Source organism: Lepidothrix coronata, unplaced genomic scaffold (genome assembly GCF_001604755.1).
Source record: "Lepidothrix coronata isolate B3197 unplaced genomic scaffold, Lepidothrix_coronata-1.0 Scaffold11, whole genome shotgun sequence".
In the NCBI taxonomy this organism is placed as follows: Eukaryota; Metazoa; Chordata; class Aves; order Passeriformes; family Pipridae; genus Lepidothrix; species Lepidothrix coronata.
In genome coordinates this window covers 339,729-363,425 of record NW_016690191.1, presented here as the reverse complement: position 1 = coordinate 363,425, position 23,697 = coordinate 339,729, and the positions used below count along the sequence as shown (strand labels likewise).

The 23,697-nt window shown below is 44.4% G+C and overlaps 1 protein-coding gene across 1 annotated transcript in view; it reads right to left on the bottom strand.

Annotated features, from left to right (window-relative positions):
- The window catches only part of ADAMTS17 (ADAM metallopeptidase with thrombospondin type 1 motif 17), a 166,944-nt gene that overhangs the window by 135,405 nt on the left and 7,842 nt on the right, over positions 1 to 23,697 (bottom strand). Inside the window, exons 3-6 of the mRNA XM_017804950.1 lie at positions 21,656 to 21,821; positions 10,553 to 10,725; positions 1,127 to 1,210; positions 399 to 556 (exon numbers count right to left, since the gene is read on the bottom strand). Coding sequence (XP_017660439.1) covers positions 399 to 556; positions 1,127 to 1,210; positions 10,553 to 10,725; positions 21,656 to 21,821 — 581 coding nt within the window. The remainder of the gene's footprint in view (positions 1 to 398; positions 557 to 1,126; positions 1,211 to 10,552; positions 10,726 to 21,655; positions 21,822 to 23,697) is intronic.

Sequence of the window (23,697 nt, the reverse complement as noted above, 5' to 3'; positions counted from 1 at the left end):
ACCCCTCCTCCATCTCAGTTCTGACAGAGGAGGGGTGTTACAGTGGTTATCTCCTCAGGCAAAGAGAGAGGAAATTAATTCAGCTTATGGTATTCATCTTTCATTTTCTTTAGGAGATAACTCCCTCACCACCTTCCCCACTGCTGACACACTGTCTGCTCCTCTCAGACTGTTCAGTTAATTCATCCCTAATTGCACAAAGACCACTTGAGCTCAGCTGTGCTCTTAATCCCACACTTTTCTTCTAGGAAGAAGGGCTCATGCTCCAAAACCTCATCTATTTCTTCCACTTATATCAGGTGGTGTGAGAAAAAAAGCATCTCCTGTCTTGCCTGATCCTGACTGTGACATGTAGCAGTGACCACAACCCTGACAACACTTAGCTGTTGTTACCATACCTGGTTACAAAAACAGCAGCATCCACAGGAGGGGTGTCATCCCTCGCACCAGGAACCTGGTTGTTACCAAGGTATTTTGCTCCACCATATTCTTCATTCTGCCACTGACAGAAGCTCTCCAGAGATCTCTCTCCATGATGCCCGATAGACAACTTTGCCTTTTTGGGGGAAAAAAAAGGTACAAGAGAACAATTATCAACCACAGTCTTTACATAAAGCATCAGATCTCTGATGAAAAATCACAGGCTCAAAGACATAGATGTGACAGAGTGAAAAGTGTGAAACCAGCTTCATCTGAGCAGGTGAACTCAGGACTGTGGACTTCACACTGACTTCTGCCAGTTGATCTACAGACCAAACTCCACCAGCTCAGCAGTCACAAGTTTCTAGTACAGCTCTACATCCAAAAGCCTCCTGAGTCTGGAATTTATACATTTGATACCAGAGCCATGTCATTTTTAATCTCTGTAAGAGTTAACTCCTGAGACTGGTTTACAACTATAAGCAAACAAAGACTTACCAGCGAGGATAAATAAAAGGATTGTAGTTCCTTTCACTCCCCCAGCCCCCTACACTTCCCACCTTTAGTGCTGCCTGGTGAAGTGTGACAGGCACCCTCACAATTTGTGATGCTGTGGCCAGACAGACCCCACTCCCCCCTCCCACCCTGCTCTGGGAGACACCACAGAACAATTGCAGCAGCAGGGCAAAAATGAGTTAGAACTCACAGGGCGGTTGTGGAGCAGGACGAGTTTGGTCACTCGAATGTTGACTTTAATTCCAAGGCTTTGATGCTGAAACATGTTGTACACCTGTCAAAATGCAAAGAAAACATCCACAGCATATCAGCAACGATACCTAGTAATAACTGAAGAAACTAATTGCGACTAAAGTTAGACATTTGTCCTGAAAAACTGACACAGAAAAACCCCAAATGAGTTGTGCTACTACATTCAGTGAAACAAAGAATTTTTAAGAGTTACAGTGTTACCAGCTCTAATAGTTCCACATACCACAGGGTAGCCACAACACTTGTTTGCTCCTACCTCCTGCACTGGGCTTCCCCACCTGACCAATTGGTCACAGACTACCCTGAGCAAGATTCAGCATTCAAGGATAAAAAACATTAAAAATAAACAAAAAAATACACAAGGCCAGTTGCTGAAAAAAAAAAAAAAAGAACCCCAACTTTTAACTGGAATAGACAAGATAAAAAATAATGAAGAGGAGAAAAATATTCCAAAGGAACTCTATGAAACAAAGTCTCAGGAACATGGACATACGTTATGAAGCATCCAACCAACATGGATCTTCGGCATTTAAATATCAGAGATATCTCAATGCAAGATGAACTAATGGTGTGGTTTAGACTTCAGGAAATAGAATGGAAAAGCAATTTCCCTCTGTTATTTTCATATCTTATATGAGAGAATAGTAATAAGGCAGCACATGATGACACAAGCCTCAGGAAATACAAAAATAGCACCGGAAACTACCTTACTACTTTCTCCAGATTTTGCATTCCAGCTCAGATACTTCACCTCATTTTTAGAGGTTAGAATATAAGATTTTAATTGATGCCAGAATTTTACTCCCCCCATTTCTCCATGTACAAATGTTTTAACTAGACTATATAAAAAATGTGAGGGAGGGATTTATTTTAAAAAGGTGTAAAATACCACATAAAAATCACTGGACGAATATTGCATTCGCTATTTAGTAAAAAAAATAAAATCAAGACCACTGAAGAGAGACTCTTGACAAATGGGAGGCAGGATTTGGCCCCAGGTAAGCTGTATTCCTTACTCATTTGGCTACAAATATCACAGAGGCCCAGCTAACTTCCTACAACGAACCCAAGACTTGAACACATCTTGGATATTATGTTTTCAACGCTTGGTATTTTTCCTATTTGTGCAAATACTCAGGAATGTGCTCAATGTAAGAGTGTTCTTAAGCTCTTTAGTGTTTGGGGTTGGATTTAAAGCACACACGTAAATGTTTCCTACAATTTAGGCACAGACTGCAAGACAGAGCTACTCAGTGTTTGACCCACTGACCTTCAGTATGAGCACAATGAGCCATTTATCTTCCCTGGGGCTGGTGTACAAATGCACACAAGTGCTGGTACTATTTGCTTAGCTCGGGGGTATGTTGGTAGAGCAGCTCAGGCCTCTCACTACAAACCTGGGGGGGATAAACTTGACACTTGCAGGGAAGGGCTCTGACAGATGACCCCTGTGTAAATGGAGACCTGGACGCTCAGCTGGGAGGGTCAATGGGGCATCAGGCTGAAATCGCTCCTGTACCACTACAGAGCCTGACAAACATTTGCCTGGGATGGATGCCTTTGGTTTGCCCAACCTGCTCTAGCTCTGACCCTCCCAGAAAGTTTCCACTCACGAAATGAGGGTAAGTGCAGCAAATATGTTCTTATCACTGAGCCTAATGGTGCTTGTCTTCCCATCAGAGCAGACAAGCTGTCTGCCTCCAGACCTAGCACAGACCATCCAAACACCACTGATTTCAAAAGGTAGATTTCCATGGCAAAACCATCTGCTGGAGAGCTTAGGATGTCATCTTGAAGGCTGTCAGCCCTTCTTCCTTTTCTGTTGTGCTCTCTGTCCCAAGGATAACTTTGACTGCACTTGTATTTGCATCCATCAGCAATCTCAGAAGAGCTCAACCTACCAAGCAGCAGCAACAAGTGGATACTAAACCAAAAGGACACCAGGCATGCAAAAGAGTCTTCACTTTGTTTGTTTATTCAAGCTTTGTTTGCTTATTTTCTTAAATGAAGCCCAAAGAAGCCCCAGATTGATGACAGTTTGTGTTGCCTAGACCTAACATTAACCTTTCCCTCCAGAGGGAGATCACTTAACAATTACCATCACAGGCAACACACACTTGACTCGGTGAAAACTGAATTTGCCAACTAAAATAATTTGTATAAAGAGAAAGAAAGATGAATTAGAACAACTCACTGCATCCTATGGCTTTTCCTAGGCTCAACCTCCCTCCTCCATTCCTGACTCCTTCCCCCTCACCTGCAGCCATGCGGGGAGATGTGGAATGGCGGCTGTGGTGGCTTCATAACAGCTCCTCTCTGCTGCTCCTTCCTCCTCCTACTTTTCCCCTGTTGCAGTATAAATCCCCTCCATGGGCTGCAATTTCTGTCAGGAGAACCTGTTCCAGTGCAGGCTCCTCTCCTCAGGTCACAATATTCCTCAGGGAACAGCCGCCTGTCCCACCACGGTTCCCCACACAGGCTGCAGGGCAACTCTGCTCCAGCACCTGGAGCTCCTCATCCTCCTGCTCTGACCTGGGTGCTCACACAGATTTTTCCTCACACTTTTCCCCTCACTTTTTTTCACTACCTAGGGGTTTTTTGCCCTTTTTTCAGTATGTTTTCACGGCGGCACCACCGGCTCTCCTGAGGGGCTCCACCGGTGAGGGCGGGAACTGGGTCTCCCCTCAGAGCAGCCCCTCAGTCCCCCTGCCAGCCGAGCCCCACACACTGTCCTTTCCGATGGAAACCCACACTCAAATCACAGGTGGAAGGAACCCCAGTAAGAAAACAGGCTTTTAAATGATCTGATAAAAAAATAAGAGCCTGATTCAGCACGGGTTGTTCACAGCCATTCTGGCAGGACACAGCCGGCACTAAACCAGGCCGCACCGGGCAGGCTGTGCGCAAAGGAAGCACTATCACAGAATCCAGCTGTCTTTAAAACAAAAGAATTCAAATACAAAGGTCTTTTCCTGCTCGGAACTGGGATTCCATCATGGCAGCAACAACCTTCTTGCCTTACTCACCCAGCCAACAAGGAAACCATCACCTGCAGACTTGGCGTGTCCAAGCTGTTCAGACACCACGTCCAAGTGTCCATCATCACCCTGTGAGCTAACCATGCCAAGAGAGGTGGCTGGGATAACTGGTACCGGGGGATGAGGAATGGGATTTCCCACTGCAGATGTTCTCAAGATTTCCTGCTGCAGGGACAACGTGCATTAACAGAGACACTGACTCACAGACACCTCCCTTCCCACTCCCAATAACATGGGCCACCCTTCCTCAAGCCTGCAATTGCATCACACCCTTGAGGCTGCTGTGACTGCTTGCAGCAGGGGAAAAATAAAAATATTTGGGGTATTTTAGAAACTTCTAATAATATAAGGCAGCTGAGATCACGAGTTCGGTTTCACGAAACCCACTAACACACTGCCATGGAACAAAATACAAAGGTTGCTGGTTTAGGACATTACCACAGTGGCAGAAAGCAGCTTGGCTGGAAGACAAATGGAGTTTCTTGATCACTAGGCTGAAGGGAAGGGATGGGAAAAGTGGTCAATGTGACTGAAGTGTTGTGGTTGCCCTGCTGCAGATTAACTTGCTGTATTGACTTCTCTGTGAGGAGTCATCAAAAGTAGAGTGAGCTTTGAAAACAGAAGAGAGAGATGGTAAAAATTATCCAAACAGACAGAAAAAAATGGAAGGCAAAGTGCAGAAAAACGAAAAAAAAATAAAGCTGGTTTCTGACATCTCCCTCCTTCATCTGCACTTCTCTGACAGAGCTTTACTGAACAGAATGCCCTAGAGAAAACAGGAGAGCTTGAAGCCTGGACCATCCTGCCCTGTTTGCATTCCTCCTGCCTTTTTTCTTCCTTACAACTTTAACGTGGAAGGGGCAAAATAAATGCAGTTTTGCCATAAGCTGTCCAGGCCTGCCCCAGCATGCATAAAGCACAACCCAGACATAAGGAATTGGGCTGAGAGAGGAACTAAACTACAACATTTTAATTTTTTTTTAATTCTCAAGAGCTTCCTCTGCAGGTGGACGGTGGGAGGGAGACGTGTGGGTTTCAGATGTTCTGGAGTTCAGAACAGCAACCCTGAGGGTAAATTGACTTTTTTCTTTTTCTTTTCTAAGCATTGCACTCAAGCAGGAGCCTTCCCATTCCCTTGGCTGCTGGACAAGGTTTGGACAGCAGGAACATTAGTCAGGTTACTGAGGTTGTCTTTCACTTGTTTTGAAAAGTGCTATAGGATTTCTAACACCCACCTAAAGCCAAGCTTTCAAATTACTCCTTTAAACATTATGAAAAAGAACATATTCATGGCTCTTTATAAGATACAGTTGACATAACTCTTTCTCCTGGGGCTGCTGGAGCGAGAAATCTGTAGACAGTGATCAAACACTTATATCCTTTTCCCTTATGTCCCTGTTCCCATCATGAAAATTCCAGATCAGGGTAAGGGAGCTGATTATCAGTGGCAGCTCTGGAGCCTCAATGTGCCAGCCCCCAAGAGCACAGATATAAATCCATCAATGTGTGCTTGATAAAAATGATTTTATCCGCTTCTTTAACATAAAAAAACCCTCACAGGGGAAATCCAAAATGAAAAACAATCCGTAGAGTGTAAAATCAGGCTTCAGAGAGTAAAACAGTATCACTGCTAAAGAACAACATAAGAATTTTCCCTCTTAATAACATCCAAAAGATCACTAACTTCAAGTTCCTGCTTGCTGCTGCAAAGAGCTTCCACACTAATCTCATGGCTTAGAAACAGCTGCAGGAGAACTAACACTCACTGCAGTAACTTACCCCTCCATGCTGGATTCTCTGAGAAAAAGGCAAGCTCAAAACCAAGCCACACTTGTAATTTATTCCAAAACCCAAAAAAATGCACTTAGGGCAGAAAAAAACCCCAACCCAACTCTTTTTTTTTTTTTTTTTTTTTTTTAATGTTTTTAAACCCATAGAAAGCAGCTGTTGAATTACTATGTTGTGGTCTTGGAAATTGAGACATCTCTGTCCCTAAATGCTCAGAGGGTCAGTCTGGGTGGGACTTGGTTTGCAAAGTCAGCTCTGCACAACTGTGAGGAGCCAACATTCACAAAGTTCAGGTACTGGCTGAAACCAGTCACTCCTCATTATTAAAAACACTCCAGCCATGGGCAGAGCCTTCCAAAGGGTCTCATCCTCCTCTATCATATGCTCCAGAATCATTTGAATCAGTTTTTTCCAGAAAGCTCAAAGCCTAAACCATGAAGACCAGCCAAGAAGAGGCCAGTGCAGTTTCTCTGTGAGGACACAGAATCTTTTTTCTTTCAAGAGGAAATAAAAGCATAAAACTCCTGCAAGAAAGAACATCCATCCAAACAGCTCCACATGGATGAAAAGCAATGAGAAATTATAGCTGCCAGATGCAGACTAACAGAATGGGTGAGCAAAATAAGCATGTTTTTAAGAATCTTTTACCACCAAGGCACTTGGTTTTGGAATTTACAGAAGTTCTAAACACTGGTGACTACAGAAGGGCATGAACAGGAGATGCTCTCAAGCCAAAGGATGCACAGGTGAGACAAGAAATGGAATGTAAACACTGCAACACTGAAAAAGCTCAATAACAAGGGAGTTTAACTTAGAAAAATAAATCAGCACCTCTATTTAAGTAGCTGGTTTTGAATTTCTATAGTTCTGCTAGTATCTCTCCTTGACAATGTCCTTACATTCCACATGCCCACAAACTCATTGCCTTGCTAAGGCTGCAGATGTCCATGGTGGCATTGGACAACAGCTTTATCTCCTGTTTGGAAAATCGAGCTGAACCAAACACCTTGCCAGGAAACAAGAAAAGGTTTCTTTTTAGCAGTGGTGACTTAAAAAAAAATCAACTCAAATCCCTGGAGCCATGCTTGTTCCTACTCATACCTCACAGAGTACCTTGGAGGGAAATTCTACCATGCTCTTGGAAAAATCTGTCTTACAACTTCAAATATTAGTTCAGTAAATGGAAGAATTTGCACCTCTACAGTGACATTCACAAAAAACCAAGTACTTCTAATGTGAGTCTATTCTCTGTTCAGGGGCATGGTCAGAACTACAGAATACCATTAAAAACACAGCATTTGCTACATGAAGTACTACCTGTTATTTCTGGGTTCCAAAATGGGTTTGCTGTGCTTTTTACCTGTTATTCTAGAGGAGGGTGGTGGGTTTTTTCCCCCCTAAGATTCTCATTTAACAAGGGAGCAATAAACCCGTATTTTGTAATGCTGACTTTTTTTCCCCTTCAGAAATTCTTGTAACATAAATAGATATTAAATACTTTAAGGCAGATCACTTTATTTAAAATGTCCATAAATATAAAATGCATTAATAAGACCTCTTAATGCTTGTTTTGTGGTTTGACAGTAAACGTAATGGCTTACAGAGAGGAGTTAAGTTAATATACCCCTGACCAGTAATGTTCTATTTGCTTAAATACAAGCACCCAAGCCAAAATTAACATTCTGGTTTCTTTTAGAGGCAGCCTGCCATCCTGCAGTATAGCTGAATAAGCACTGCCTAGCATCATGGGGCAAATCCTGTCCCTCAGCTAACAGTCACAAAAGGCTGAGAGGGAGGCAGGGCAGGAAAAATCCCAACCAGTCAAGAGCTTGGCCAAGACCGACCTAAAGCACATAACTCACTCTCTGAAATAACGTTTTTCTGCATTATTCTTCAGCTTCTTTTGCTGGGATGAAGATCAGCTTTCATTATGCAAATGGAACACTAAAATCCCCTTGATTTCACTTTGTTTTACAGCCTCAGAATAAAGGATTTATGCAACAATGCCATCTATGTGTTTGCCTCTCCTTACTCCTCAGTATCTTCTGGTCTTGCCAGTCACTCACAACCAGTGTCCTCAGGGAAGCAGAGGCCTGAAAAATTATGTTCCTACGAGTGTGGGAATGTAGGTGACAAAGGAGAGAGACTCTTCCATTGCCCCTCTGAAGGCTGGAAAACTGAAACGTAAATTCAAATCTGAAGGCTAAAAAGGTAAAACATAAATTCAAATCCTATCAGACATGAGAAAAAACTCACTTAAGTGAGACCCTCAGAGCAATGACTTAACAGTGGGAAGCATTTCAGCTGGACTTTGCACCCTGGGAGATGTCACATAACTGTGTTCCTCATCCAAGAGCCCTCTTCCATGTGCACTCTCTAACGTCCAATAAAGGGGTGAGCTCACACTACAGCATCAGAACCAAGCTTAAAAGTCCATCAGCTAAATCCATTGGAAACTAAGCTTCAATATTTGTGTAATAAATGGGTTTAGAGAACCTAACCCATCTATCAGCACCTCTCCACACATGTGTTCACACCTGGCGAGATGATGTTGCTGAGATGTTCTGCAGCACCTCAGCCTGGACACACAGCAGGACTCACAGCCATCTTTTAAGGCTTGGTCTACCAGTGTACTCATCCCTAACAATTCTCCTCTTTATCTTTGTGTAGATAAAGCTACACAACACAGAGATTCCCAATGGTTATGCTGAAATCACTGCCCTATTGGCATGAAGATCATCACAGATGACTAGACACGTCTGAAAAGCTCTCACAGCCATAATGGCATGTCCCTGTGGAGCACAATGGCAGATTTTTAGCATTTCCCTGATGAATTAGTGCAGAACAGAGTTTAGGAGGACCCTTGAGTTGCCACTGCAAACAAAAAGCTTCCATTACCCCTCCCAAGGTCCCAAGCACTCAACACAAGGAAGAAATTCAGCCTTGGCATGTTACATGTGAATATGCATTTCTGTTAGTTCAAAAAGTGACTTGAGAAGCAAATTTGTTCAGAGCTGAACTTAGGTTCTGCCTGCTCACTGCCAACCTGATATAAGAGTATAAAGTTGGAAGACTGTGGCTTTGAGAAGAATAACGCTCTTGTGCCTCCAGCAAACACATCCTTAAACACAAGAGAGTGGGTAAGGAGACCCTGAAATGATGGTGACATCCATGGATTTGTTGCAAGGAGACATTTCCTACAAACCAAATAACTGCAGAGCCACAATGAAGCCCCATTAAGTGACCATTGTCACAGCACGGTGGAAGGCAAATAAAAGGGAGAGGAAGGGACACAGCAAAGCAGCTTGTTAATGGAAAAGACTAGTTAAACAAACTCCCTGCTTAATCAGCAAAGCAGTTCACTGCAGGAGAGCTCCCTCACACCAGTGCTTGATCAAGCAATATAAGACCTCTTAAAAAGCTGTTGTTCCAGAGCTGGTTTCTGCTGAGCATCCATCACTCAGCTCTTCACTGGGAAGCAGGACCAGGCAATTACTGTTAAGAGCTGTTATTTTTTCCCAAGCCAATTTGCTGCTCATGAACAACAACAGAGACACAGGGAGGAGAATGAGCTGTTCCTGGATATTACAATAGCATGGGCAGAGGAATAGGAGCTTCCTCCAAGACTTCCTTGTGCAAATGCCTCTGGAAGGACCCCTGCCGTCTCTGAGCAGAGTTTTCCATGTCCACATCCAATTTAGCCATTCTCTCTTTACAGGCACTGCCAACAGCTGAGTGAGCATGCACTGAGGGAGACTTTGTGTTCCCTTATCAGCTGAAGCAGAAGGCTTCACTACAAGGACAGCTAACAAATTAACACCCCCACTCCACAGGAGCCTGCAATTTCCAAGCATTCTCCTCCCTCCCGACAGATTCCCTGCAGAATTTCTAGAATGCTTCTAAAGCCCAACTCCATCAACTACTCATAGGTATGATCAGCACCACTTCATGTAGCCCCAGAGGTTGCATGGGATCAGCTGGCAGTTTGGTGATAAGTTTTCCAACTGAAGCCACCATTTTCATTATGTAAAAATGAGAGACAAAAAGTGTTCTGGACATAAATCCAGGTTTTCTGCTGGAAATCAATATGACTGCTGGCTTCAGTAACACTTGGACTGTCTGTGACACTGATCCACAGAGAAATCTCTCTTATGAAACAGGTATGCCACGGAAATCTTTAGGAACCCAAGAAACGTCTTGTCAGACACCACCATCTATCCACTCCTGGTCACTCTCTTCCAAGGCAAACCACAGCAGCACCAGAAGCCTGGTAGAAAACACCACTACTGAGCAATTGTTTTCTAACTGAAAACTTGCAATTCCAGTTTAAAAAAAGGTTTTTTACTGTGATGTCCTTTGGCAAATACAAGGAATCACACAAATGGAGACGAGGAGCCACATAACACACGAGAACCTTGCTCGCACCTCAAGGTCAGAACAGTTCCCCATTTCTGCTGTCAAGTAAAGCAGCTTGAACCAACCCTGGATACGATCTGGTTACTCTTGCTGGTTCTTCTGAGAGTAAAGTGCCCACTTACCATATTCATGACTGTGAGGATGAACCTCTGGGCAGCCTCTGCACCGTGGTATTGGACCATGTCAGCATCTGCCACCACCAGAGTCTCCACCGTGTACTCGTTCGTGAGGCGAATCGCGTTCCTTCTCTCCCTCCAGTCACTGGTTGACTTCATTTTCTTCTGTCTCTTCTTTTCTAAAAGTCAAAATACTCCTTAAGGCTGGCAGATCATAATAAAACATTTATACCCCTTTCAACAAACATTCTCATGTTCAGACTGCAAGAACACTTTAATTAAAGTGCTCTTTGCTGGTCAAAAGGAGCAACCAAGAGGTTCCATTGCAAGCCCCACTGCACGTCTGTGTGCAGAGTGTGTGAGACCACCAGATGACATGCAAATAAGGAAGAGGAAGGGAAAAGAGAAGTTCAAAAAAGCCAGAGTTTAACTGTAATTCAAACCAAGAAGCCACGCTCTTGCAAAAAATGTGAAAAACTGTTTGTGAAAGGAGTAACATTCCACTATAACGGAGCAAGTACTAATTAAGGAAAAGTCTGTTGAAGACAACTTTAGGATAGCAAACCATGCTTTGGGATGCAATGTACACTCTAGACCCTGCAGCTTCTCCACAGCCAGGGAAGTTGTAAGATATTCCTGGAGTCAGTATTTCCATCCACTGCATTTTTACTTGCTACCAGCACTACTAGAGCAGAGTAACAGAACATAACATAGTCTCACAATTTTTAAATTAAGTGGGATTGTTTTGGAACACAGGTTATTGGCCAACTGCAGAAGTCTCTGGCTGAGACTCAGGAGTGCAGAAGGTCAGGTCAGATAAGACCTTCTCAAGCTCTCTGTGCTCATTTATTGCTGTTGGCCTGAGCAGCAGCACCAGCAGCTGCGGTCACGGCCACCTACGAGTAGAGCTCACGACCCAATTTGTTGGGGTGTGTGACCCAAAACCAGGGGACTCCCTACACCAGCTGAGCTATGAACTTCAGTCACAAGAACCCATGACAAGGACTCAATTTTAAGGACTAGAAATCGAAGCAGGGATCAGCCACCACTAACACAAAAATTAAACCACAGAAGTTAAACCTCCCTTCCTCCAAACTGAGGGACTGATGGATTAGTAGTTTGTCTTCTAAGCTGAAAGGTGAAATGTGTTTCACAGCTCAGAGGCAGATGTGCAAAGCAGCTGAGGCATGAACAAAGGAGAAATTAAGTTCAGATATGAAACTGAACCTGCTCACTTTGTTGCAGTCACAAAAAATGTGTTGGTGTTTTCAGTTGTAAAATGAAAGAAAAGCAAATGAAGTCATGAAAACAAATTTATTTTTGCAATAAGAAAAGATCTGCCAAGATTCACTGAAACTCTCTCTGCTTACTGCTCAGTCTGTGATATATGATGGGTAAGATGCTCACACTGGTACTAACACTGATTCTTTTTCTTATGGAAAAGGGAACACACAAGTCCTGAAACAGCATAAACACAACAGTCAGTGCAAAAGCGACATGGGATGGACCTTAATGGATGATCAGACACCTCTTATGTCACACAGCACGTGCTGCTCATTTCCCAGAGCAGAGAGTCACTTTTTAATTTTCTCTAGACTTAACCTGAGGCCCTCTCTGAGCAAAGCCCCACTCTGCAGCAGGCAGAGCTGAGTTAGCACTCACTCATCCTGATCTTCCACCACCTGTTCACCAGCTCCCTGACATAACTCAGCTTTAATTTCCCTTCTTTCCCAGGTGATCAGTTTTCCCTGAGTGACCCTCCTGCATTCAGGGTGATAAACCCCATCAGCTGGAAGCCCCCTAAACCCCTGCCTTCACTCATTCATACATTTTCTGTCTTGTCAAGGTGCACATTTGCACGTGTCCATCCCACTTCCCTCTCCTGAGTTGTCTCCCAGACATCCAGCACAGCTCTGCACGTGCTTTTCTGCCCAAGGCATTGACTGTCAACACTTGGTACATATTTTAAACCGAGAAAACAACCGTGAAATTTGATTTGATTTTTTTTCTTAACAGAGTTTGGAAATATCCCCCTGGGTCTAAAGAGACAGACAGGAGCCTATGGACAAGCAAAAAAAAAAAAAAAAAAGAGAAAACATGGGGTGATCATAAATAATGGAAGCTACGTGCCAGCACCAAGTTTCAAGGCCTTTTTACACAGAGATCACAGGACAGCTACAGAAAAATGCACAATCATGACAAAACTGCCCCAGAGCAGGGGATTTCTATGCTTCTAAGTGCTTCAGAAAGGCAATAAAATAAAAAAGACTGACTATGTGAGAAAGCAGGAAAGCTGAAGGCACCTTTCATTTGCCAACTATGACACAGAGAGGACTTCACCAAACTGTTATTGAAAAGCTCCTGTGTTTGTGTTTATTCACTTCATTCCTTTCATCACCCATCCCTCCCTCTGCACAGCTGCACATCTTTACCTACAGGTCTGCAAGGTTTTCTTTTAAATACATGGGGAGAAAGCAGAGAAAAAGGAATAGAAGGCAAATTACTCCACTAAAAACATTGACCTTTTGGGTTTTTGCTGCTAGAAATGAGAACCTTCCTGGAAAGAGCAGCACCTCCCCATCAAATTCTTATTTTGGTAACTCCCCAGGAAATTTAAAGCTTACAGCTGGTGTAAACCCCTTACCTACAGAGAAGTTGCTCTTATGGGGGGGCTAAGCCTAGACTCAACTAAGTCTGGGCCTGGCATCGAATGAGCTGTGTAAAAAGGCTTAAGTGGAAGAAAAAATGGGAGTACTCTGCGTTTTCACTTAAAAATCTCCTTTTTGGTGGAATAGAAGACACTTGTGTCAGAGGAGGAGCCCATTATGCTTGACTGTAGCTTGCCCTCCGGGGAGAAGAGGTCATGCCATGGTCATTTGCCATGGGATTGCTGGCATGGCCCCTCCTCCAGAGGCAGATGAAGGAATTGGCATGGCTTTGCCAATCCAACTCGGCACCTCCTTGCAGAAGGCAGCTGCACAAAACTCTGCAAGGTGTGACTTCTGGAGAGCAGCAGCCTGAAGGGACTCCTGGCAGGCTGCTGGGTAGTCTTGGTTCACTCAAAGCCCCTGGCCCCCGTTGCTCCATGAGTTCTGCTTGAAGCTGTGGACTGGCAGTTTTCCAGGGAGCAGTGGGGATTAGAGGCTGTGTGTGGAAAACCAGCACCCCACAGGCTGCAGGGGCACAGCCAGAGCGACCTGACAGAGAGAATGTGGGCTCTCACTCTGACCCTCACCCTCACACTGTCCCAGTGTAAGGTCATCTGCAACTCAACCAGGCAACAAGGGCTCCAGGGAGCCCCCAGAGAGCTCAGGTGGTCACTGAGGTACTTCCAGGACAGGGAAAGCACAGCAACACCAACTGCTTGAACACAGGAGTGAGTGTGTGTGTCCCTTTCTTTTCCCTTTTCCTCTTTAATTTGTAGCTCCTCCATAGGGTAACTTTTCTTTATCCTTTCTGTTCTTGCTGAGGGCCACTTGCACAGTGGTCTCTCTTTGCACCTTCCTGCCCACCACACATGCCAACAGTTCTCCAGCATAATCAAGCACATGGAGAAAACAAGCCATTTGCATGGATGAACCCTCACAAGGAAAGAAAATACACACATCCCACACCACAGACATTTGGTGAAGAGGAGAAAAAGATCCAAAACCAACAGTAAAAGTCCTCGTTAAATGCATCTGCAGCTCATACCTGAGGTGAGTCGACTTTATGGAGGTATCCAAAAAAACCCCATCTCTAGAGCCTCACTTCAGAAACAAGTCAGCACAGAGAAGTCTCACTCCTGCCCTGCCAGATTTATGGACCGTGGGCAGAGAATCCCTCCATGAGTACATCAAACCCCAAACTAAAATAAACATCGGCCATTAAAACAGGGATTAAATGCTTGGTGGATTCTTCACTTGAACAAACTGATGTTACAAATTTTGTGGTGCAGATGTTAAGTGTTACTGTGAAGGCATAAGAGGCCATAAACCACGGGCAGGAGCCTGTCAGAGGAGTTTACATTGTGGGGAGCACACAGAATCAAAGTGAGCACTATTTTAGGAGTCAGGTGTTCCCTGCTTAAGAGGTCAGAGAATTTCACATGAAATATGAGCTGAAACAGTCAATCTCCAGCACAGCACGTCTATGCTCCAGGTGACTGGGCACAAGGGACATGTCTCTTTTGCCAGTCACCTTGACAGTGTGTTACACAGCCCACCTGGCCAAAAATTCCACAAAATTCAGGCCTGGTGGGTGAAGAGAGAAGGGCAATACACCTCCAGATCCTCAGTGTAAAATGGCTGTAACATTGCAAAGTTCATTTGCTGGCTTTTATTTACAGGTTCTTACCTAACCTTGGCTCATCACCTGCAAAGCAACACGATCACATCACGTTCTGCAGCCCAGCAGCCTTGAAATCTTCCTCAGAATGGAAAGAACCATAGTCCCTACTGTGATCAGGAGCACAACAGAGCTCTTCTGAGGCCTCTGTAGAAAACTCCTTATGTTTAGTGCTTTTTATGGCAACTCAACAGATGTACAATTCCAAAGCAACCGCCCCAAATGACCTTTTCCTATTACACACCAAAAGCACTGTCTAGCACTGTCTGGCTTTTGGCAGATTCTTGCTGTAACTGCAGAGTCCTTTCCTGTTCCTCCTACCTCCCTTCCAACAGTATTTCCCAGACTCATCTGAAAAGCAACCTCTTCTCCTACAGCCTTTCCACTTTTTTTCCCTCCCTAATCTTTCCCTTCGTAATTTCAGCTGCCTCGTTCTAGTTAAACCCACTGACAGCTCCTGGATGCAGTTCAACCAAAGCCACAAATAAAAGTAAAATTGCAGAGTCCTTTCTGCAAGATTTCTCTCTAGAAGCTCTTTTCTGCTGCTGCCTTAAAAATCTTCTCCAGTTCTTCCTCCGTAGCCCTTTGCTGACTTCCCTCCTCCCATGACCCCTTTAACGTCTCTATACACCCCTGATGGAGGGCTAAGTTCTGTTTGATTGTATATTGTTACTTCAGCAGCATAAAAAGCAGGAGAGAAGTGGAGCAAACAGCTAAAATTAGTTCTCCCCAAGCCCCAGGAGTTTCTACAGAAACTTTCCCTGGTACTCACATTAGGCAGGTTTTATTAGTTTCACCTAAAAGTAAAAATCATCACCTCTCCAAAGGAAAACGAAGCAGATCCTGCACACAAACCAAGCCTAGAAATTAAAGAAAGGAAGTTCTTGGGGTATATGCTTACTGCTTAACCTAAAACCATATGTCAAGTTTGCTGAATTATCAGAGGGACAGGATGCCACAAAATTTCCCTGGTACCAGTAGTAGGATAGAAACACCTCCCACAAGGCCATCAATGCCAGACATGGAAACATGGAGCCCCCTTTCCCTCTGCCAGGATGCAGCACAAGAATTGTCCCCGAGCCCTGTCCTACTATACCTCCACCAAAAGCCTGGAGTTTCAGGTTTACCACAGCCAGCTGGTGCCAGAGGGGCAGCCTGAAGGTCAGGAATTACAGATGGCTGCCCACTGAAACCACAGCTGATCACAGACTGAGAGGGATGTCCTCTCATTTTTAATGCCCTGTCCTACAAAATTGCACCTCCAATTTCCCTCTGACTGGAATGGCAGACAAAATCAGGCCTCAACTGCTAGGAAAAATTATTCCACAGCAGAATGAGCCATTACTCCCCTAATTCACCTTCCAAAAATGGTTTTGTTTTGCTTTGGGGTTTTTTTGTTTGTGGGTTTGTGTTTTTTTTCCCAAACAGTCACTTTCATAACAAATCACAAGTTCATGACTATTTCTCTGGCACAGCAGCAAACAAGAATTTGAGACAGAAGTCATGAACTCTGCTGCATCTCAAAACACCACAGAGGTTTTACTGCAAGGTTTGTTATCCAAGTTAGTCTGTGGCTTGGACACATCACTTAAAACCTTATTCTTCTGCAAAACAAGCTCAGTCATCAAAACAACACATCTGTCTTCAATGGCAGGTCTGTGGGACAGCCCAGGATAAGCACCATGATCTCTATCTCCTCACTGGTTCAGTTTGTCACCAGGATTTCAAAGATTCCTGGTGACAAAGATGCTCCAAGTCCTGAACTATGAGCACTCCTCTCCTATTAAAAGGATACTTTCCTTGTGGGAGAAACAAAGACTCCCTCGTGGCAGATAAATAAGACAATTTTTTGCAGGCTCAGAGAGCAGGGCTTGAGCTGGGGATAATGGTAATATGGAAGAAACAAAGACAGCTAAAAGGTGAGCAATATAGCTTAGTCTCCTTGGAGTCACCTGCCTGCATTTCCAGCCAGAATGACCACTGAAATATCCATGAATATCCCAGGAAAAGGACAGGGTACACTGCACACCCGAGCTCTTCACTGCTCACCAGGTTGGATTTCACTGGATTCCAATGGAAACCAACACTAAGGTTTATTGGGAACCAAGCAAATGAGCTGTACAGCTGCTCTGGGAGGGAAAGAAACCCACTGACTGTGTGTATTTACACATCCTCTTCCTGTGTCCCTTTGCACCTTGACAGTAGAGGAAGAAGAACCTGGAGCCCCTCCTGCTCCACATTATCCACAGTGTCCTCACTGAGGGCTCCACCCAGAACAAATCCAGACCAACAATAAACCCTCACTTGCCACATGTGATGGAAAAGGACACTTCTGACTGTCAGACTGCCCCAAAAGGCTGCTGGTTATCAGCCATAAGGAAACAATCACAGGCTCTCAGGGAAAAACCAGACTCCCCATTTGGAACTCCAGGGAAGGACCTGGAAAAACCAAGGGATTTATCCACTCAAGTGAGACACACTCCTGTGGGTATAGAGCTGAATTTCTGACACAGGGAATCCTTCTGTGCTTGCAAACACTTAATCACATTACATCTTCTGGAGAGCCCATTGTTGAAATCCTGCTTTAATTCTTCAACAGCTGCTTCCTAATATGGACTAATACAGGTTGCATTACATCTCTATTTTTAGTGCACGTGTTTTTGGCCATAACAACTGGTATTTCAGGCCAAGTCAAACCTGCAGAGAAAACACAGCTAAGAGACAATGATTAAGGATGGGGAAATGCAACATGTGTTTAGGATTTATACCTGTTCAGGGAAAGCCTTCCCTACATTTGATACCTGCACACCAGCACTTATTTAAATTATTACCAGCTTTGATAAATTGTTAAAACAGGTTGAGAAGCGACTATACACAGAAGCAATGCATTAGTTTGTGAATTAAAAAACTGATCTTCCTGTTGTTTCACTGTATGTGCAGCACATTTGCATGAAAGGAAAACTGGTTCATTTAAAGTGACATAAGGGTTTAAAGCAAACCCACATTTAAGAGTAATTTATGAGGTCTGTATCATAAACATGAAATAACAACCTTCCCTCCAAAGACAAGCTGCTCTCTCTCATGCTCCTGGACTGTATTTTATATCAAATCCCTTCTATGTAAGGAGACTTTAATACATCACCGGAGACCTTTGGAAAAGTTATAACAGAACTTACTTTTCCCAAAGAAATAGAAAGTTTTATGACACAGTTAGAGGAGATTCCTGTGCTTTCACAACATGGTTTGACTCTGTCTTTAACATTGGTATTTTCTCAAAATCAAGAAAAAAATGAAATTTTTTTCCCCATCTTTGATGGCATAGAAAATAGGCAAAATATGTGTCCAAATCTCAGTCAATAGTTAAATTACTGTTGCTCCACGATAGTTAACATAGCTATATCTATTTATTGCAGCTGAGGTTCTGGTGGATATTGTCACATATTTTAACAACAGTTTTAGTGTATATGATACAAGGTCACAGAGAGACAGGGCAATGAAAGAAGCCCCATCTCAGGGGGTTTCTACCCCCATTCTGAGCTACAGGGGATTGGGCACTGCAAAAACTTACAAATGATGCATCAGAAGAGATCCTTCTGTCCTGCCTGGCTCATCTGTAAAGAAAATCTTACTCATATGTACCAAAACCTACAAACACAACTCCCTGTGGCTCCGCTGTCCCCACAGAGAGACCCCTTCTCAGGGACCTTTGACAGGAAAGTTGTCAAATTTGGTCTTAAAATCAGAGCAGGGTGTGATGGCAGGTTTGCACCCCAGATGCAGCCCAGTGTCTAGAGATGAGAAGTGTCTCACATCACTGGTGTGAAGCTATTTCCCATGTTCCTCACGTCTCCAAGCTTCAGAGCAAGTGAAACCCAACCTTTCCTTCCTTCCCCCTCGCTGCCTGCGCACCTGGAAACCTTTTAATGGGTTTTCTGTTTGCCTCACAGGGGCTCATGTTCATGCCTGGGAAGAAATGTGCATTGTGACTTGAACTCCTTCTCTTGCTGGATGACAGGTGATAAAAATAATACACATATCATATGACTGACAATAGCACCTGGCCCGTGGTGATGGGATCCCTCCTCTGCCGCTGGAGCCCTTCGGAATTTAAACAAAGGAATTAAAACATCGGCCCTGGGATTTATTTTTTTTTTTAACCCATTAGTGGACACTTTCAGACTCAAATCTCAAGAATCCAGTCATGCAAAACCTTAAGTACTTTCCCATTCCTGCCTACAGCCAGATTAATCCTCTTACACAGATTATTCCAGGAGAAATTTGGCTCCCACAAAGTCCTTCTGCAGCTCTAAAAATAATTCTGAGTGCTGTAGGACATGTTACGCCACTTAGACTGAAGGAGTTGTTTTAGAGATTTCAACCACCACTTATCAAACCTTGCCCTGCCCCAGGGAACTGCTCAGCTCAGTTTCCCTGGGGTTTCCAGGGAAAACACCACATTTCTGGGTGGAACACAAGCTCAGTAGCACTTCATGATCAAGGTAATTTTGCTTTCTTAAAGTGTTTTCCTCCTCCTCCAAATGCTCACACAAGTCATTACATCACCAACCATCTTTGTTTTACTAGTAATTAAGGTCATACATCACAGGAAATTTGCCATTGAGCAATTTAGCCCTGTTTAAATTTTTATGACATGATCAGTAATTAACATCAAAAATTCAGCATCTGATTCTTTGTATTTCATCTGACTCCCAAATAACCCCAGATTATGCCAGTTACCACTGAATTACAAGATTTTAAGAAGAAAATATGAACTGAGGTGATTCTTGTATGTTCAGAAAACAGAAGAACAGCAGCAAAGGACTGGAAAATGCCCAACCATGGCAGTTCTGTGTCTTAGAAAAATACTCAGTTTATACTGTATTTACACAGACAGGTATTTTATTACGTTGTTCCACAGCATAGGATTTGTATCCAAAATGGCCAGCATAGGAATATTCCCCATGTATTTACAACCTCCATCCTTTCCTGCCAAGCTTTAGCCTGGCTGAGCCAAATTACAAGTGGAAAACAACCTGTGGTGCAAACCTGATCAGTCCCTCACTCAGCCCATGTTGGTGAGTGCCACAGCAAAGAGACCTTTTCCCAGGAGAAACCCTGGAAGCACCCCCTAGGTCATCACTTCCACACAATTTCATTAGGAATGGGCCTTTTGTCTGTCAGACAGGATTAATTTTTTTTGTTTCTAAACTCCTTGTGCACGAAAGTTAATCCAAACCAGACAGGAGTCAATTAGGTCGTTAACGTGCTAAGCCTATTAACGGCCATGACTTACATTTCTCTCCAGCAACAATGGAAAACATTCAGGGTCTGCCTTTAAGTGGCAGAGCCCCTGAGCAATTGCATTATTTTATGCCAGGGCTCCTCGGGGCAGGGGCTGTTTGCAGGAGCAGCACAGCCCGTGGTGCACAACAAGGGGCTTTGCTCCCTTTTTAGCACAGCCAACTGCACCCAAGGGGTAGGAATTCTGTTCCCAACTGGTTTGCAAACTGCTGTGTGATCCAGGGCAGGGCAGGGAATGACACAGTCCCCGATTTTGCTCACCTAGTGCTGGGGGAGCTGTCCTGGTCTCACCCAAGGGTCAGAAGCCCCTGCTCTCCCCAAATCCCAGTCCTTGCTTAGCCCCTCAATTAGCCTCAGGTTGGAAAAAATCCATCACAGAACAAGATGAATAGCCTTAAATAAATTTTATATCAGACTATCAACCTCCCTCTGCCCCAGAACTCCAACACACACTCAGCCCACGTGGCCTTTCCATGACCTGAGATGTGGCTGTAGTGTTTGCATGTATGAACATGTGTGTACATGTGTGCACGTGTGCCCTCAGCCCAAAAAACATGAAGGACTTCAACAACTTTCCTTGCAAGAAATCCCAGTTCATGGATCAGGAACCTGACAGATACGTAATTAATTCTGCTGACACAGATTTAGGTGCAGTCACACCATGCCAGACCAAGTGCCTACCCAGCCCATGCCATGAGGTCCCCCAGGCTCTGATGGTCACCTCTGGCATCACCTGAGGAGGACATTCCCTTTGGACAAAGCAGGAAAGAGCAGTGGGTCCTCAGAATCCTTCAGGAAGCACTAGGTGCTACTGGAAATACTTTTTTGCAGTGTCTCCTTTTAGTATCTTTGTACTCACTCAACTCCTCTTCCCCTTTGTGATTTCATATAATTTATTAGCCAGTGTCTCCCCAGTTTCCTTCCTTTAGTCCTTCTTCCCAGGGAGGGAATTTCAGCTCTGCCAAGGACAGGCAGCACTCTGCCCCTACACAGAAGGTCAAAAGGTTCAATGGCAAAAGGATGAGGGTGATTTCCTGCCCTCATTTTGGTTCAATTCAGCTTTTACCTAAAGTCTGTCTTATTTTACAGTGTAAGAATTCTGTAATGCATTTTCTATGACCACAGAGCTGCAGCACCTATGGAACTAGGCTGGGAAATCAGAGTGGTGCTGAATTCTGGTGTTTTCTCTAAAAAGAGACAAAGGGGATCTGTAACTCTAACCAGAACCAAGATGTCATACTCAGAGAATAAAGAGAGAAGATTGGCTTAGTCTGAAGCCCTGAGAAAGATAAACCTGCTGAACTATTAAGAGCTCAACTCCACACAGGAGAAAATTAAAGTCCTGGCTACGGGATTTGCCAACAGCAGTGCCAGGCGGGACACAACTTATGAGCAAGCACAGGCCTGGTTAAACACAAGAACTGGCATACAAAACCTTAGAAATACAGGCAGGGATGTTCTCTTGAGCCACTTCGAGCTCACCTGCTACAACCCTGCAGTGCTCGTCGGGAACGTGTGGCTTCCCGGGATGCTCGGATTTCGTGGATCGTCTCCGCCGGATGAAATGTTCCTTCCCACTGAACGAGGTCTCAGATGAATTCACGGGCTGTATCAGCATGTGCTCTGATCCAAGGTGGATGTAGCCAACCTGTGCACAGAGGAGAGCAGAAATGCCCATCAGTTTGGCATCCAAACCTTGTCTATCAACCCACTCTGAGCCCAGACCGCTCCACTGCAATCACTATTTACACTGGGAGGAAATGATTATGGTCGTTCTCAGCCTGTACAATACAGACTAAAGAACTTCATCATATTCATTTTTGATATCACTGAGTATTTAGAAACAGTGTGCACTGTACATGTACAAAGGGGGGGGTGTCTTATCAAACACCTTTGCCATCCCTTCTCCCTCTCCCTCCAGGTACAGCCCCACTCCAGCTGGAAGCACAAACACATGTGTCTTATGAGATGCTCAGCTCACATGAGGACAAATAAAAAAAATCCCCTCAAAATCACCTTTCCAATTGCCAGGATTGCACTGTTATCAAATGGCATTTACTGCCTTAGTGGAGCACAGAGGTGAGAGTGCAAACAGGAGACCACCTCCATGTGTCGCTCTGACAGACAACACTAAGGGAACTGATGTCAAAGGGAGGACCTGCAAAGCCACACACAGTCTTTGGGGACCAAAGACCTCTTCTTGGCTACATTATGGGCCACATGATAAGCACTGCTCTCCCTGCCAGCCATGGGTTGGGGTTCAGAGGTCAAGTCAGGAACAGATTGTTTCCTCCATCCCTGAAATAAGTAACATAAGGAAGGCAAAGACCTTCTCTCAATAACTCCATAAGCTCCAGGTCAGAGCACTAAATCCCTGCCTTCCTTGCACTAAGTCCAGGCTTTACACCAGGGCTGGCAAGAGCACCTTTGGAAGCCAGTTCTGCCCCAAGACAGCCGTCCTCTGCTCCCAACCCAGAGCTTTTAAGGTCCTTTTATGCTTTTTCCACTCCTTTTCTGGCACAAAAAGAAGACAGTGAAAGCGAAGGTATCACCTTAAAACTTAACAAAGCCTCCAGGTTTAGTAATCAACACTGAGGTTATGACACACTGCACACAACAAGGAGTTCTGACTTCCTTTTCATTGCACTAATCCAGTGATTATTTATATTGCAATTAAAAGCCTCAAAGTGCATCTCTCCCATGCAGCCCCCTGAGAGAATACCACAGGTCTGATCCAGCTTCTGCTAACAAGAGGCCTCATGGGCCTGCCAGGAGGTGCCTGTGGTGCACCTGAGAGGTAAAGGTGCCCACCAAGAGGTCCCAACACCAATCCTAGACACAGAAAAAGAAACCAGACTCCTCTGGTCCCCTCTCCCCACGTCCTGTGCCAGCCAGGCAACTCTCCAAAGAAACGCTCTGCACGTACATGCGAACGCTGTATGTTCAACAGCTGACTGCACTAACATGATTTATAATATACATTACAGTCATACTGTATATCGTACAGTTCCACCCCTCCCTGCCAAATCCACTCCTCACGTACACCCAGGAAATCCCTTTGGCCCAGTATTTCCAGCAGGAGGAATTCCTGCCAACGGGAATGAGAGCCCCCCCTCTTCTGACAGCCACAATAACTGAGTGAATTCAGGGGAAACCAGGATGGCTCAGAGAGAGTCACTGATTTCAAAAGTGCACTCGGAAAAAGAATAAAGCAATAAAAGCTGGTGTCTCCATTTGCCACGGCTGCAAAGCACAGCAGCAGTCCTGTCCCTTGTGTCTAAAGAGACAAGAGACACCTCTTTTGGGGTCTTTCAAGAGAGACTTTGCCCTTGAGGCAAGGTCACTGCTTGGAGTATAAAATGCCCTGACACCTCCCAGAAGGGCTCCTGTTTACACAGAAAAAACTGACATTATTTCTTGGCCCTACAAACTGCACACCAGTTTACAAGCCCCACTCTGCCCTGGGGTGTCCAAAGGGCTGCCTTTTCATTTCAGTTACAAGCTGGGCTTCGTCAGAATTGGTT